The sequence below is a fragment of the Malania oleifera genome, chromosome 13, assembly GCF_029873635.1.
Source record: "Malania oleifera isolate guangnan ecotype guangnan chromosome 13, ASM2987363v1, whole genome shotgun sequence".
Taxonomy (NCBI): domain Eukaryota; kingdom Viridiplantae; phylum Streptophyta; class Magnoliopsida; order Santalales; family Ximeniaceae; genus Malania; species Malania oleifera.
In genome coordinates this window covers 5,161,771-5,180,194 of record NC_080429.1, presented here as the reverse complement: position 1 = coordinate 5,180,194, position 18,424 = coordinate 5,161,771, and the positions used below count along the sequence as shown (strand labels likewise).

General features: G+C 32.4%; 1 protein-coding gene across 1 annotated transcript; it reads left to right on the top strand.

The window, feature by feature from the left end:
- The first annotated feature begins 205 nt into the window (after window positions 1–205).
- Window positions 206–17,922, top strand: LOC131145407 (uncharacterized). The gene is made up of 14 exons (XM_058094436.1): window positions 206–510; window positions 1,439–1,540; window positions 4,538–4,639; window positions 5,703–5,808; window positions 7,416–7,583; window positions 12,200–12,305; window positions 12,676–12,992; window positions 13,502–13,607; window positions 13,977–14,293; window positions 14,803–14,908; window positions 15,294–15,610; window positions 16,124–16,229; window positions 16,652–16,953; window positions 17,441–17,922. The coding sequence occupies exons 2-14, from the start codon at window positions 1,469–1,471 to the stop codon at window positions 17,491–17,493; spliced, it is 2,178 nt and encodes a 725-aa protein (XP_057950419.1). The 5' UTR covers window positions 206–510; window positions 1,439–1,468; the 3' UTR covers window positions 17,494–17,922.
- Window positions 17,923–18,424: the final 502 nt, after the last annotated feature.

The window sequence follows — 18,424 nt, the reverse complement described above, 5'->3', positions numbered from 1 at the left end:
CTCATATATTTAGGTTTGAAACTAAGTAAAATGAAATTATTAATTTTGTAATTACTCTAATTTTAAATAAAGTTTTTATCCAAACAGACCCTATAAGTCACGTGCAAAAATAACTAAATAATTTTCTAATATTTGGATTTATTTGTTTTAAATAAAAAAGGTTATCTTCCCGTATAAAATTTAAAAATGGTATAGACCGAGTCTTGCGGGTTTGAGCTCATTTTGAGTCATTCTCAAACTCTAATACTATACGTTCCCCGCGCTTTCTCACTCTCATTCTCTACTGATTATCTTGCTGACGAGAATAATTCTGAAACCCTAGAAGATCATGGCACCTAAAAAACCTCGCCCTGTGAGTTTTTTCTCTTTTGAGTTTTGAGATTAATTATTTTTTTTCCTGTTCTTCAAAATTAGTGTAGGTGAGTACGAAATTTCAGTGTTTCGATTCTTCGGTCTACATTCTACCGTCACAGCTTACAATTATCATGTGCCGACTCTCTTGAATCCTTGGTAATCTTACTTTCCTGTTCTATCGATCGCTAGTACTGCGTATAGTGAAAAGAAGCATGAGGTTTTGATGTCTTAAATGCTCAGCAATCTGTTTAAGTGGTGATCATTTCAGACTGGAGGATATAAGGCAGTATTATTTTCAGTTTGTAATGCGCTGTAATTGAAAATCAGTGTATAGTTCTTCTCAGAATTATACTATGATTCTTATGAATCCTTAGTTGTCTTATTTTCCGTTCTACGGATCACTGGGATTGCATTTAATGGACGCTTGAGATTTTGATGCCTTAAATACTCAACAGTCTATTTAAATGATGAGAATTTGAGACCGGAGGATTCACAGTTGAGGGTTATATTTATTAGCCAGTATTACTTTCAAGTTTTAATGCACCATAGTTGAAGAAAAACATAAATTTCTACTCCCACCGGTGTTATCCTTTTTAATTCCTGTGATTTTATCATTGCATCTACGCAATAGGACAACATGTAAATCGTCATATTATAATTCTAAAAATTATTTTGATTTATTTTGCGTGTTCTTATGGCACAATTTATCTTGAAAGTTGAAACCAAGGACTCACTCTTTATTTGCTTTCACTCGTTTACATCTTCGGCTAAATTAGGGAAACTTATATCAAAGGTGGTTATTGAAATTGTAATAAATGATTTCAAGCCATATAGCTTAAGTATTCTCGTTGTCAACATATTGTACCTGTAAAGGTCATTATTAGAACTTTATTTGCTCATGGCCCTAAAAGTTGAAATTTGGCCTTCTGGATACAGCCCAAGTGTGTTGGTCATTGTCTGATGCTCTTCTGCCCTGGCCTTTTCATTCTTCCTCTAGCATCCACCTGTTACTTTTCTGTGGAATTATTTCTCCTAGTTTTTTTTTTTTTTTTCAACTTCACTAATTGATACAATGTACTTGCAGGGTTCAGCAGTTGTTCCAACCTTTCCACAAATGTCACATGAGGCACAGGGGAAACCCCCTTCAAACAAGAAGAGGAGATATGCAGAAGAACGTATTGATCATGTAAGACATTTTTGTTTTCGAATATATATATAAAATATGTATGTATGTATGTATGTATGTATATATTTTATTGTAACTTGTATGATGGTGGTGGTAGCTATTATTTGAAAAAAAAAAATGGTGGTGGTGGTGGTGGCTATATTTGATATTTTCATTGGTTCTCAAGAAAAGTAATATATATATACATGAACGAGATTTTGATTTTACATATTATTAATATTTAATTTTTATTAATTTTTAATCATATTAAAATAAATTTTTATTTGAAATAATATTTAATATAGAAGGAAAATACAATAGAAAATGAATTTTTTCCCTATCTTATTTTTCTTCCGTTTCCCTAAGTAAAATTTTCGATTTGAACTGACCCTACAAACCCCAAATGGTGCCAAAATGACTCAATAATTTTCTATGGTGGGTTTTAGAAAAAAAAGGTGTATGTAGTAGGTATAGTGATGTCACTAAGCATAAATATGATGGAGTAATGACTATTCTAAGGACTATAGATGGAAAAACTAGAGAATTTACGATCATTATAGGTGTATATCAAGGATTTGCTTTAAGCCCTTATCGTTTTGCTCTAGTCATGGACCAACTAACTAAGAGTATTCAAAATGAGGTTCCATGATGAATGTTGTTTGTAATTGATATTGTATTAATTGATGAAACTATGGGTGGAGTAGAGATTGGGTTAGAATTATGGAGAGAAGTTTTGTAATCTAGAGGCTTTAGGATAAGTAGAAATATGATAGAATATATGAAATGTAATTTTAGTAATAGTAAGAGAAATATTGGAGACAAAGTTAAAATTGATGATGAAGAAATAAATAGCCTCTGTAGATTTCGATACCTTGGATTTGTTATGCAATTTAAAGGAGCAATTGAAGATGATGTAATGCATAGAGTTAAAGCAAGTTGGGTAAAATGGAGAAGTGCTTCAAGTGTGCTTTGTGATCATAGAATACCTTTAAAATTAAAAGGGAAGTTTTATAAAACGGCTATAAGACCAACTATGTTATATGGATCAGAATGTTGGGCAACGAAGAAACTAAATATCCAAAAAGTAAAAGTTGTCGAGATGAGAATGCTTAGATGAATGAGTGGTATAATACTGAAAGATAAATTAAGGAATGAACATATTCACGGTAAGTTAGGTGTAGATCCTATAGAAGATAAGATAAAGGAGAGACGACTTAGATGATATGGACACTTGCAATGTAGGCCACATAGTGCACTAGTGAGGAAGAGTGAGTTACTGTGGGCGGCAATAGAAGGTAGACCTTAAATTACTTGGAAGGAGATAGTGAGTAAGAATTTAATAGCCCGGAATTTGTAAAAAGAAATGGTCCATGATCTCATAAATTGGCAGAAAAGAATTCATATAGTCGACCCCACCTAGTGGGACTTAAATCTTGGTTTTGTTGTTGTTGTTGTTGTTATTGTTAGATTTATTTGTTCTAAATAAAAATAAAATTATCTTCTTGTGTAAAATTTTAAAATAGTATAGACTGAGTCTAGTGGGTTTGAAACTATTTAGAGTCATTCAACTCATTCTCAGACTCTAGGACGCAAAGTGCCCGCGCTTTCTCACTCTCATTCTCTACTTATTGTCTTGTCGTCGAGGATCATTCTGAAACCCTAGAAGATCATGGTACCTCAAAAACTTCACCCTATTAGCCTTTTTTCTTTTGAGTTTTGAGATTGATTATTTTTTTTTTATTGTGTTCTTCAAAATTAGTGTAGGTAAGTATGAAATTTCAGTGTTTCTATTCTTCCGTCTATATTCTTGTCACAGTTTACAATTATCATATGATGACTCTCTTGAATCCTTAATAATCTTATTTTCCTGTTCCATCGATCACTAGAACTGCGTATAATGAAATAAGCATTACCAATCCATTTTAAGTGGTGTTAATTTGAGATCGGAGGATATAAGGTAGTATTATTTTCAGTGTTTCTATTCTTATGTCCACATTCTACTGTCACAGCTTACAAATTATCATGTGATGACTCTCTTGAATCCTTAGTAATCTTATTTTCCTGTTATATCGATCATTAGCATTGTGTATAATGAAAGAAGCATGAGGTTTTGATGTCTTAAATGCTCAGCAATATGTTTAAGTGGTGATAATTTGAGATCGGAGGATATAAGGCAGTATTATTTTCAGTTTGCAATATATATTTCTTCTTAGAATCATTCTAAGATTCTTTTGAATCCTTAGTTGTCTTATTTTCCCGCTTTAAGGATCACTAGAATTGCATTTAATGAAAGACGCCCGAGATTTTGATGCCTTAAATACTTAACAGTCTATTTAAGTGATGAGAATTTGAGACTGGAGGATTCACAGTTGAGGGTTATATGTATTAGCCAGTATTACTTTGAAGTCATAATGCACCATTATTGAAGAAAATATAAATTTCTACTTCCAACAGTGTTATCTTTTTTACTTCCCTGTATTTTATCATTGCATCTACATCATAGGACAACATGTAATTCCAAAAAGTCATCACCCTGTGGTCCTCTGTATCTTTTCATAGTTTGTATATTATCTTTTTCAACGCGAATTAGATTAGTTATCATGTCATATTATAATTTTGAAAATTATATTGATTTATTTTGCATGTTCTTATGGCTGCACAGTTGATCTTGAAACCAAAGAATCACTCTTTCTTTGTTTTCAGTCATTTACATCTTTGGCTAAATTGGGGAAACTTATATCAAACGTGATTATTAAAACAGTAATAAATGATTTCAGGCGATGTAACTTAAGTCTTCTCGTTTTCAACATATTGTACTTGTAAAGGTCATTATTATTACTTCTTTGCTTATGACCTTAAAAGTTGAAATTTTGGCCTTTTGGATACAGCCCATGTGTTGGCCATTGTTCAATGCTCTTCTGTCCTGACCTTTTCATTCTTCCTCTAGCATCCACCTGTTACTTTTTTGTGGAATTATTTCTCATAGTTTTTAACTTCACTAATTGATACAATTTGCAGGGTTCAGCAGTAGCACCAGCCTTCCCACAAATGTCACATGAGACACAGAGGAAACCCTTTTTAAACAAGAAGAGGAGAGATGCAGAAGAGCATATTCATTATGTAAGACATTTTCATTTTCGAATATGTATATACGCATAGTTGTCTTATGATTCATTCGATTCATATGATTCGTATCAATTCCACACCAAATCGATTCAAATCTTACTAGCGAATTTAAAATCAACTGAATTGCTGCTGAATCTATCGATTCATATGGTGAATCTAGCGAATTGATTCTAATCTATCGATTCACACAATTCTAGTCTTATCATATCCTGACAAGCCCGACTAGTTTAAAACCCCTTTTTTTTTAGTTGCTGTTTTTTTTTTTTTTCACATGATAAGTTTCCATTCCTCATCTATGTCAGGTTTTTTGTGCTGAAAAAGAGGAGAAAATACAACTTTAGGTCTTATGTTGCTTTCTTAAAACCATTCTTCACTCTTGGGGTATAGTGCATTGCCATCGAGAAGAAGGGGTAGAACACCAGTTAAGGTGTTACTAATGATTTGTTATGTTGTTAAGATTCAACGTTACTAACGTCTTGTTATGTTGTTAAGATTCAATAGTTTTTTTTGTAAAGGTATTTTGTTAAGTTATTATCATTTTTAAAGTTAATTACTTTTTTATTTTTAATTCAAGAAAGAATATGCATGAAATGTTTTTTTTAATTGTTGATAAACACCAAAAGTTCATTTTTTTAATTATTATTATTTTTCTCAATTCCTTCCCTTAATCAGCATAATGTTTTTTTAATTAATATTTCTTGACTCATCCTATTTTCATTTGTTTAGGGAAAGCGTACACATGAAATGTGATTTTTTTATCGCCAAAATGGAAATGCATTGTACTATTTTTCTTTTTGTTTATATATCAATAAATGCATATAAATTAGAATTGATTTTGGAAATTTGTAGTGAATCTTGCAATTTGATTTGATTTTTGATTCACAATTCCCTAAATTGGAATTTCGATGCACAATTTGAATCTCAATTGACAACTATATATTTATAAATATATATATTTGTTTGCAACTTGTATGATGGTGGTGGTGCCTATTATTTGAAAATTGAATGATCTAAGCATTACAATGTACTTGTTTTTCTATATACATTGTTTCTGTAGATTCATAAGCGGATAGAAGAATGCAAACAAAAGCGTATGAACAAAGCTGAGACTGTCAAGGCCCTGCTCGAACAAGATCAAATTAAGGCTATCTTTACAAGAAAAAGTTAGTTGCCTCATTTCTATATCACTTTCTTTGATGCTCTTGCATCTAGATTTGGTTGTTTGTTCACCATGAACTTAATTTTGGCCTTACAACTGTTCCACACAGAGGAGTACCAAGGATTGCTTTCTAGAGGAAGGAATGAGTTGTGGTATGATTGAATTGTGTTTGGCTTAATATGATGGTGATAGGGAAAAAAAAAAAAATGATTCTCAAAGCAGCAAATGCCTTTTCCACTTTCTTTTCATACATTAGTCAAAGGATAATTAGAAGTGGCTGACTATTATATTAGGTGAATACTACATAACAGTTAGGAATATATTGAAGGACCCAGATAACAAGCCCATTGATAATTGCATTTTTAATGACTCTGCCCACTTAGGCTCCGTTTGGTCTTGCAAAACATCAAGGAAAGGAAAAGAAAATGTGAAGTAGTTTATTTTTTTCCTAATTGGTTAACAAGGAAAATAAAAAAAGTGAATACATAGTAAATCAGAGAATAGGATTATTATTTTGTGTCCTTAGTGAATTATTTTTCTTACTCTTCTATGGTTATAAATAATTTTTTATTCTTAATATCATTTGAAATAGAAATAAAATGCAATGGAAAATTAATTAATTTATTTCTTTTCCTTCCTTCTCTCACAAAATTCTTTATCCAAATTATGTCTAAAATTCTTGCTCATATAACATTTTCACATAGCCTTTTTTTTGGGGTATAACTAAAGGAACATTTTTCAAGAACAAGAAAAAGAATTACAAATAAGAGGAGAACAAGAAAGGGGAAAAAAAAGGGGGGGGGAACACGTCAAAAAAAATCTAACACTACTTAACTTAGAAAACCTTTCTTTAAACCATTTCTTTCTTTAATTAGTCAAAATTTTCAAATTGCTTACTCCTGCACCTTTGTTCCCTTTATTATTAGCACCATCGAAATGGAGAACATGACCTACATGATAACACAACCACAATCCCATCTAATCCATCATTTTTTTTTGCTTAACTAGTCACTATCCTTTCCATTGTTCCCAACCACAGACTAAGTGGGGTTGGCAGAATTTCATCTCTATTCTTTTCAAGACTCACTGTTCTTTACCTTTAACATTTTTCATGAAAATAGGAATACCTTCCAACCATCAAGTGGAGTTTCTGGCACATGAAAAGTGTTGCCAATTATATCAAAGGAATCTGAAACATACCCATGGAATTCCTGTAACTCATCCAATGACCATCTACCATCACGAAGTCATGATTGGCATCACTCTCATTCTCAAACTGATAACTTCTTTTTTCATTTTTTTTTCTCTTAAGCAACCTCCTTTGAGTTTCCAAAATGCACAAGTGCCCCTCAATTTCTTCTTAAAATTCGGATGTTAACATATCAGAATTAACTTGTTTTCTCTCCTTCAAAGATAAATACTATTGGATTAATTTCATTCTCTTTTATTGTAGTTATGGTTTTTTTTATTTTCTTAAACTCAGGTTATCTTAAAAAAATGTACAAGTGCAGGAAGGGGTCTAAACTTGAGACTTATAAGTTCTTTGCACTAAACAAGTTCTTCCACCAACTCTAATTCCCATTATTTTATTTTTTTTGTTATTTTATTTAGTTTGGGAGGCACTGGAAAAGGAAAATGCTGAATTTTTCAATTCCTACTACTTGGTGTTAACTATGATGGGGCAAATTAAGATGTTCAATGAATCACTTGCAAGACATTGTGCCATGAAAAGAGCACAAAATCTTCGATCAATGCAGAATATTGCTCATCCTGTTGCTGGTAAGTTACTAAGTTCTTTCCATGACTTGCACCATGTTTAAAACATAGAATGTTTCAGAAGTGTAACTGACGTTTTAACTTTTATCAAATGTACTTGCACATTTTTAATACCCAACATTTGTGCATGTCAACTCAGACTTATACTCAAGACAGGACTAATGTTGTTGAACAAGAAAAATGATTAGGGGGATTAATCCATTTGAAATTTTACTTTCTGATAAAGTGATATTTGGTTTAGTGACAATCAAGTTAGGACAGTAGTGTCTCAATAATTCTTGGCATGTAAATATCCTTTTCTGCCAACAATTTGCAATATGAGAAATACAGAATCTGAAGATTTTTCAATGCAGTGGTGTAATAGTTCTCAGATATTGTGAAGTTTTCCATTTGTCTGTATATGGGAATTATAATGCTTCTTCATTCTAATAGCAATTTTAAAATAAGAGTAGAAACTTTACTGATTGGCATGCCTTTTCACTTTGGATATACTTCAAGAATTGATTTTCATCATTGTCGCTTGTGCCGCATTGAGACCCTTGATTCAATGTCTTAAGAGGGCTAATACCATGGACATATGGAATCCTCTCTTTAAATTTCTTTTACTCTGCACATCCTTCTGTACCAAAGCAGAAGAGCACAAGCACTTTGGAACATTTGGAAATCCATTATTCTTTATGTCTAGTCTATATTAAGTTTTATTTCTTTTGGAGTGTCTTGTAAATCTATAGCTGCTCTGAAAATTGCTGGATTTATTTAGAGTTCTAGGGGTCTGGTGCTGCCGTGTAGGATATATCCCTAATTAGGTTGTTTTGCTGGCCTGTGGCTGGCTGTTTTGGGGTTCATGTTTATTAGTTGAAAGTGAATGTCCTATTTTCCTTGTTTTTGCCAGATTGAAATGAACTTGTTCATCTTGAATGTCAATGTAGAAGGGAGAGGGCTAATTAGTTAGCACAAGACACTAGGATTAGATTAGAAACTTGAAATATAAAGGCACTTAATGGGCAAAAGTATGGAAAAAAGTGGAAATAATGTTTAGAAGGAAAATTAACTTAATTTGCCTTCAAAACTTAGCGAAATTGAAAAATTAGGATTTAAATTTTGGTACACTGGAAAATAGAAACATAAAAATGAGGTGAGAATTATGGTAGACAAAGACTTAAAAGAAAATGTAGTAGATGTCAAGAGAATAGGGGAAAAGATCATTAAAATCAGGATAGCTCTAGGCTTGGAGATAATGAACGTCATTAGTGCGTATGCTCCCCAAATAAGTTTAGCAGAAAATCTTAAAAGACAATTTTGAAAAGATATTGATAGTATTTTACAAGCGATACCAACGTGTGAAAGACATTCATAGGAGCTGATTTGGATGAACACATTGTGAAGAATAATATAGGCTATGAGAGGATACGTGGAGGCTATGGATATGGAGGTAAAAATGCGGTCGGTGATATAATTTTAGAATTTGCCATGTCTTACGATTTGGTTATATTTAATATTTTTTTTATAAAAAGAGTAGAAAACTTAATAGCTTTCAAGAGTGGGCATAATAAAAGGCCAAATAGATTTCCTCTTAACTAGGAATGGGTATCATCTATCTTGTAAGGATTGTAAAGTTACCTCATGTAAAAGTTTGGTTACACAACTTAGAGTTCTAGTAATAGTTATATATATTAAAAAAATAAAAGATGAAAAGTAACATAAATCGACACAAGAGGACCAGATGGTGGAGCTTGAAGGGAGATAATATAGTAAAATTCAAAGATAAAATTATCAAAGAGTGTGATTGGATAGTAGGGGGTAAGGTAGATGCAAATACTGTATGGAATAAAATGACCAACTCTATCGTAAGGATAGAAAAAGAGATTTGAAGTGAGTCCAAAGGAAGATATTCGAGTAGTAAAAAAAGTTGATGGTGGGACAAGAAGTCCAAAAATTCACCAAGATAAAAAGAAATCTGTATAAAGTATAGCAAAATTGTAGAAATATGTAAAATCTTGAATAGTATAAAGAGGCCAAAAAATAAAATGCAAAAGCAAAGGTGATATTTAAACTTGTAATAACTATCATGGAATTAAGATTTATGGGTCATACAATGAAATTATTGGAAAGGTTAATTGAGTGAAAAATAAGACAAGAAACGAGGATTTTAAGATAATTAATTTGGTTTTATGAATAGGAGATCGACAACAAAAGCTATTTATCTTTTTAGAAGATCAATGGAAAAGTTTAGGAAAAAGAAGAGGGACTTGCATATGATTTTAATTGACATAGAGAGTATATGATAGAGTACTTCAAAAAGTTCTTGGTGGATCTTAGAAAAGAAGGGAGCTTGCAGTAGATATTCTGAGGTCATAAAAGGATATGTATGAGAGAGTAGTGACTACCATTAGGATTGTAAGAGGGGAATTTAGAGATTTTCAATTATAATAGGTGTACATTAAGGTTCCACTTTGAGTCCTTACCTTTTTACTTTAGTAATTGATGAACTTCCTAGGAATATTCAAAACAAGATCCCTTGGTCTATGTTGTTTGCAGATGATATTTTGCTAATTGACGAAAGTATGAGTGGAGTAGAATCTAAATTAACACTTTGAAGAACCGCATTAGAGTCCCAAGATTTTAGGATAAGTAGGAATAGGACAGAGAGTAATGTAAGGAGGAGTAGTAGAGAGAAGATTAAACTTGATAGTTAAGAAATTATTAGCACTAATAGATTTCAATATCTTGGATCAATTATGCAAGCGGAAGGGAAAATTGAAGAAGATGTCATACATAGAATTAAAGCAGGAGGGGTAAAATGGAGGAGTGTGTTAGGCGTGTCGTGTAATTGTAGAATACTCTTAAAATTAAAAGAAAAGTTATATAGGAGAGCTATAAGGCCGACTATGCTTTATGGTTCAGAATGTTGGGCAACTAAGAAACATTTACAAAAAGTAAAAGTTGCTGAATGTGTGGTATAACATTAAAAGATAAACTAAAAAATGAGCATATACACAATAATTTAGGAATAACATCGGTCGAAGACAAGATAAGGAAGGGGCAACTTGGATGGTTTAGGCATTTAAAAAGTAGGCCTAGTAGAACACTTGTGAGGAGTGAGTGCGTTGTTGTTTCTGGTATGAAAAGGGGTAGGGGTAGGTGTAAAATAATTTGGAATGTGGTAGTGAGGAAGGATTTAATAACCTTTAATCTAGTAGAGGAAAATGCTCTTAATTGGGTGAATTAGAGAAAAGAATTCATGTAGCGACCCTATCTAGTGGGACTTAAGGCTTGTTGTTGTTGTTGTATTCTTTTGACGTGTTATTGTTGAAAGTGCAACATGAGGTGCCTTACTCCTTCTCAAGGGAGTGATAAGCTAAGGGTTATTTGGTATCACTGTCAAAAATTAGAGAAACGAAAATTAGAAACAAAAACTAAAAACTAGAAATTAGCAACCTATTTGGTTAATATTTATAAAATTAATGCAAATTAAAAACTTAATTAAAAAATACTCATTTTCATCTTTAAATCAAATAATATTATAAAAATATTATTAAAATAATAAAATTACAATTAATACATATTAAAAAAACTACTATAATAAAAGTAAAATTTATTATAATTATTTTACTTAAATTGTTCTATTTTCAAAATTTACTTTACAATAAAAAATTTATTGGACATGACAATTGAAAAATAGTAAAAGCATTTTGTAATTGGATTTCTTACTATTTTTTTTATATTACTTATATTTTTCTTTTAATTATATTTAAATTCATACGATCATTTAATTTTGATTTTAATTTAAAAGTGTATAAAATAAATAATTTAATAAAAAAACTATTTTGGATATTAAAGTTTTTGGCAATAGGTTGCCAAAACAACTGAAAACCATAAAATATAGTTTCCAGTTTTTTGGTTAAAAAATGAAAGTTGGCAATAGAAACGGAAAACTGACGACATAAATAAATGCATTTTTATAATATGTTTCTTCACTATGAAGTAACAGAAATAGAAATTAGAAAACAACAATAATATCAAACAAATCCTAAGCTTTTAGGGCGCAAGAGAAGCATTGGTCCATATGAGGGTTTTGTGCTCACGGCTAAAAATTTGGACTTCTGACATACGTATTAGTTCCTAATTATCGAGGAAATTTCCTTAGACTCTTGGTAGTTGCAATTTCTGGGTTCTTGTTAGATTTTGACTTTTGTTAAAGGTTTAGAGCCTCTTTTAGTTTTTAAAAATAACTGTCATTTTTCATTTATAGTTTTCCAAAGAATTAGAAAAATGTCATATTGTTTTCCAGTTTTCACTTTTCAAACATTTATATGGAGAACTTGGAATACAATAAAAAGATGTTTTCCAACTTTCCTATACTATTGGAGAAGTTTAAAAACAATGTGTCATCTTATAATTATTTCTAAAACTGAAAATGGATAATGGCAATTGTTTCCCACAGCTAAACAGGCCTTCAGCTGAATGAGGATTTTCTAGTCCTCCTACTATTGTCAACAACTCTTCTAATCTTTTGAATTTTTATGTTAGATTTAATGACTTACAGTGTCATTACATAATTATTATATTCTGTAGTTGAATACAATTTTCAGTTAGCACTATTGACTATTTACCTACAGGAGGCCCTGTTCCTCAGCAGCCACCAACTCAAGCTCTTGGGAAACCCCAATTTAATGGAATCCCTCTAGTGGACTGCTTTCATGCTACACGAGTGAATGGGGATAGGTGAGAACCCCTTATATTCACTTTATCTTATTCCTGTTTCCCCATTCTTCTCTATATGCTTCTCATGTCCTACTGATAATTTGGGGTCATCGTGGCCCAAGTGGGACGTTTGCACGTGGTCTTCCTTTCTGAAACAGTAATCAAACTCCTTGGAGCCAGTGTGTGCAGGGATTTATAGTATTAGCAGTTACATCTTGTCCATCAAGCCAATTTATTTTTCAATTGGAATCCTCGTAGTTTATTTAAATCACACACCATAAAAAATAAAATAAAATAAAATTTGTGGTAGAACTGGCAACATAAAGGCATGATATAATAAGTATTGAAGTGCTTTAGGTGAATGTCCATGCTAACATTATGTTATTGACAGGTGTATAGCAGGGTCAGTACCTGTTAACCCTCCTAGTTATTCCATGTCAGAAAGGGATTTGAGTCCTGCATCATGGGCATCCATTGGCCACTTCAATTCCACTCAAACAGACGTGTTACGAATGAATACAGCGGCAGATGATCCAGTGCCTGTCAACAATAATAGTGATTTCATGTCAGAAATGGATTTGTGTCCATCACGGGCATCCAGTGCCCACTTTACTTCCACTCAATCACAGATGTTAAGAATGAATGCAGTGGCAGATGTATCACAATGTCTTCCTCCTGATTCAGATATTTTGCTTCAGCAGCTCATCGGTTAGATTTTACTAACACTTTTAACTTCAATTCAATTTATTTAACTGCAAGATAAGATCATCTGGCATGTGATTTTTTTTTTTTTTTTTTGTAGATTGATCTGTATCTATTTATGTTAGTGAAATGATGAAATTAAAAATCTAGGAGCACTTTGCTAAATGAACCATTTTTTTTTTTCCAATTTTCACTTTTCAAACATTTATATGGAGAACTTGGAATACAATAAAAATATGTTTTTCAACTTTCCTATACTATTGGAGAACTTTAAAAACAATGTGTCATCTTATAATTATTTTTAAAACTGAAAATTAAAAATGACAATTGTTTCTCACAACTAAGCAGGCCTTTAGTTAAATGAGTTTTTTCTAGTCATTGTAGTATTGTCAACAAGTCTTTAAATCTTTTGAATTTTTATGTTAGATTTAGTGACTTACAGTGTCATTGCAAGTTTATTATATTCTGTAGTTGAATACAAATTTCAGTTAGCAGTATTAACTATTTACCTACAGGAGGCCCTGTTCCTCAGCAGCCACCAACTCAAGCTCTTGGGAAACCCCAATTTAATGGAATCCCTCAAGTGGACTGCTTTCATGCTACACGAGGGAATGGGGATAGGTGAGAACCCCTTATATTCCCTTTATCTTATTACTGTTTTCCCATTCTTCTCTATATGCTTCTCATGTCCTACTGATAATTTGGGGTCATCGTGGCCCAAGGGGGACGTTTGCACGTGGTCGTCCTTTCTGAAACAGTAATCAAACTCCTTGGAGCCAGTGTGTGCAGGGATTTATAGTATAGCAGTTACATCTTGTCCATCAAGCCAATTTATTTTTCAATTGGAATCCTCGTAGTTTATTTAAATCACACACCATAAAAAATAAAATAAAATAAAATTTGTGGTAGAACTGGCAACATAAAGGCATGATATAATAAGTATTGAAGTGCTTTAGGTGAATGTCCATGCTAACATTATGTTATTGACAGGTGTATAGCAGGGTCAGTACCTGTTAACCCTCCTAGTTATTCCATGTCAGAAAGGGATTTGAGTCCTGCATCATGGGCATCCATTGGCCACTTCAATTCCACTCAAACAGACGTGTTACGAATGAATACAGCGGCAGATGATCCAGTGCCTGTCAACAATAATAGTGATTTCATGTCAGAAATGGATTTGTGTCCATCACGGGCATCCAGTGCCCACTTTACTTCCACTCAATCACAGATGTTAAGAATGAATGCAGCGGCAGATGTATCACAATGTCTTCCTCCTGATTCAGATATTTTGCTTCAGCAGCTCATCGGTTAGATTTTACTAACACTTTTAACTTCAATTCAATTTATTTAACTGCAAGATAAGATCATCTGGCATGTGATTTTTTATTTTTATTTTTTTGTAGATTGACCTGTATCTATTTATGTTAGTGAAATGATGAAATTAAAAATCTAGGAGCGCTTTGCTGAATGAACCATTTTTTTTTTCCAATTTTCACTTTTCAAACATTTATATGGAGAGCTTGGAATACAATAAAAAGATGTTTTTCAACTTTCCTGTACTATTGGAGAACTTTAAAAACAATGTGTCATCTTATAATTATTTTTAAAACTGAAAATGAAAAATGACAATTGTTTCTCACAACAAAGCAGGCCTTTAGTTGAATGAGTTTTTTCTAGTCATTGTAGTATTGTCAACAATCTTTTAATCTTTTGAATTTTTATGTTAGATTTAATGACTTACAGTGTCATTACAAGTTTATTATATTCTGTAGTTGAATACAAATTTCAGTTGGCACTATTAACTATTTACCTACAGGATGCTCTATTCCTCAGCAGCCACCAACTCAAGCTCTTGGGGAACTCCAATTTAATGGAACCCCTGTAGTGGACTACTTGCATCCTACACGAGTGAATGGGAATAGGTGAGAACCCCTTATATTCCCTTTATCTTATTCTTGTTTCCCCATTCTTCTCTATATGTTTCTCATGTTCTACTGATAATTTGAGGTCGTCATGGCCCAAAGGGGGACGTTTGCACGTGGTCTTCCTTTCTGAAACAGTAATCAAACTCCTTGGAGCCAGTGTGTGCGGGGATTAATAGTATTAGCAGTTACATCTTGTCCATCAAGTCAATTTATTTTTCCATTGGAATCCTCGTAGTTTATTTAAATCACACGCCATAAACAAAAAAAAAAACCACAAAAAAAAAAAAAACAATTGTGGTAGAACTGGCAACATAAAGGCATGATACAATAAGTATAGAAGTGCTTTAGGTGAATGTCCATGCTAACATTATGTTATTGACAGGTGTATAGCAGGGTCAGTTCCTGTTAACCCTCCTAGTTATTCCATGTCAGAAAGGGATTTGAGTCCTGCTTCATGGGCATCCATTGGCCACTTCACTTCCACTCAAACAGAGATGTTACGAATGAATACAGCGGCAGATGATCCAGTGCCTGTCAACAACAATAGAGATTTCATGTCAGAAATGGATTTGTGTCCATCACGGGCATCCAGTGCCCACTTTACTTCCACTCAATCACAGATGTTAAGAATGAATGCAGCGGCAGATGTATCACAATGTCTTCCTCGCGATTCAGATATTTTGCTTCAGCAGCTCATTGGTTAGATTTTACTAACACTTTTAACTTCAATTCAATTTATTTAACTGCAAGATATGATCATCTGGCATGTGATTTTTTATTTTTATTTTTTTGTAGATTGACCTGTATCTATTTATGTTAGTGAAATGATGAAATTAAAAATCTAGGAGCACTTTGCTAAATGAACCATTTTTTTTTTTTCCAATTTTTACTTTTCAAACATTTATATGGAGAGCTTGGAATACAATAAAAAGATGTTTTTCAACTTTCCTATACTATAGGAGAACTTTAAAAACAATGTGTCATCTTATAATTATTTTTTAAAACTAAAAATGAAAAATGACAATTGTTTCTCACAACTAAGCAAGCCTTTAGTTGAATGAGTTTTTTCTAGTCATTCTAGTATTGTCAACAAGTCTTTTGATCTTTTGAATTTTTATGTTAGATTTAATGACTTACAGTGTCATTACAAGTTTATTATATTCTGTAGTTGAATACAAATTTCAGTTAGCACTATTAACTATTTACCTACAGGATGCTCTATTCCTCAGCAGCCACCAACTCAAGCTCTTGGGGAACTCCAATTTAATGGAACCCCTGTAGTGGACTACTTGCGTCCTACACGAGTGAATGGGAATAGGTGAGAGCCCCTTATATTCCCTTTATCTTATTCTTGTTTCCCCATTCTTCTCTATATGTTTCTCATGTTCTACTGATAATTTGAGGTCGTCGTGGTCCAAAGGGGGACATTTGTCCTTTCTGAAACAGTAATCAAACTCCTTGTAGCCAGTGTGTGCAGGGAGTTTATAGTATTAGCAGTTACATCTTGTCCATCAAGCCAATTTATTTTTCATTTGAAACCCTCATAGTTTATTTGAATCACACACCTGAAAAAAAAACCACAAAAAAAAAAAACAATTGTGGTCGAACTGGCAACATAAGGCATGATTTAATAAGCATTGAAGTCCTTTAGGTGAATGTTCATATCTTTCCTTTTTTTTTAAATGTGTACTGCCTTAAAACTTTCAGCATTTTTCCTTGCTAACATTATGTTATTGACAGGTGTATAGCAGGGTCAGTACCTGTTAACCCTCCTAGTTATTCCATGTCAGAAAGGGATTTGAATCCTGCATCATGGGCATCCATTGGCCAATTCATTTCCACTCAAACAGAGATGGCTGATGGTCCAGTGCCTGTCAACAACAATAGTGATTTCATGTCAAAAATGGATTTGAGTCCTGCATCACGGGCATCCAGTGCCCACTTTATTTCCACTCAATCACAGATGTTAAAAATGAATGCAGCGGCAGATGTATCACAATGTCTTCCTCCTGATTCAGATATCCTGCTTCAGCAGCTCACCGGTTAGATTTTACCCACACTTTTAACTTCAATTCAATTTGTTTAACTGCAAGATAAGATCATCTGGCATGTGAATTTTTTTTTTTTTTTTTTTATGTTATTGAAATGATGAAATTAAAAATCTAGGAGCACTTCGCTAAATGAACCATTTTTTAAAAAAAAAAATATTTTATTTTAGAGAAAATTGATTTATCATTACAAGTACATTCTGGTGCTATGGGTCACGTAATGGAATGAAGTGAACAATTGAATATAGATCATTTAGAGAACAAATAACAAAATCGATCCCATCTGCAAATTATACGCTGCATGCAAATTTCTGCTGCTATTGAGTTTTGTCACATTGTTTCAAAACATATGTGCCGATGTTTATAAATGGAGGAGACTCAAAAAATTGCAGAATGAGTTGAGACCATGCTCACGATTGCTTCATTCATTTATTTTTTCCATGACTTGACTTTTTCGATTAACATCATGTACTTATTTCAGATAGCTCATTGTTTGCTGAATGTATGACTCCTATTCCGCCGGTACTGGATTGAATGAAAGAGCAAAATTCGTCTAAAATGTGCTTCTGGGGTTTCATTTCGGCTTCCACACGAAGTGTAGATAGTTTGCCGCAGAGTACTTTTTGTTCCTTCAGAAGTTATTAGGATTTTTTGGTAGTTATTAGGATTTTTTGGTACATAGTTTAGTTTGCTGCAGAGTTCTTTTGGTTCCTTCAGAAATTATAAGGATTTTTTGGTACATAGTTTGGTTTTTGTTGATTCTGATGCTGGATTGTTAATTTCTTTATTTAGTTTATACTCAAACTCTATGATGCGTGTATATAGAATATATATACATAAAAGCATGTGATTGATTACTCAGGATATCTGGTCTGTCAATAACTCAGGATTAAAGCGCAGAGGAACACTGCCTTTTAATCATAATTCATATATTTTTACACTCATGGTTATGGCTATTCCTATATATGTGTGTGTGTGTGTATATATATATATGATTTGGAGTTGTGAAGCTGTCAAGAATTACCTGAAGAAGCCTTTCAGACTCCAATTTTGCAGTTGCTTTTGGTGTAGTTTTTTCAGTTCATAAAACACTGATCTTTCCTCTACAGTTATCTTTTTAATTAAAAGATAATATGCTACTAATAGAAGGGGGATTACAATTACTTTTGGTGATATTTTTTTTTTAATTTCCTTAATTTCGCTTGTGGCTTTGCTTTTCATCTTCTCTCTTTTTCTTGCTTTCAATAGAATTGAATGAAATAATAATTAGCTTATATTTGAAGAGGTTTTGGATTTGAAAATGTATTAAATTTGGATAAAATGTAGTAAGATTGTATTAAAATTTGTCTAAATTCATTCAAATTTAAATCTAATGTCTAAAATCCATACTCCAAACACTATCTTAAGGTATTTTTTGGCATTAAAAAATAGTTAGAAGGTTATTTTGGCGGACAATTCTGTTATA

What these genes read in the sequence shown, in the direction of transcription:
- LOC131145407 (XM_058094436.1), top strand. Translation starts at nt 1,469, where the DNA reads ATGTCACATGAGGCACAGGGGAAACCCCCTTCAAACAAGAAGAGGAGA. An exon ending in CAGAAGAACGTATTGATCAT is followed by an intron (nt 1,541 to 4,537) that starts GTAAGACATTTT and finishes TACAATTTGCAG; the next exon opens with GGTTCAGCAGTAGCACCAGC. An exon ending in ACACGAGTGAATGGGAATAG is followed by an intron (nt 14,909 to 15,293) that starts GTGAGAACCCCT and finishes TGTTATTGACAG; the next exon opens with GTGTATAGCAGGGTCAGTTC.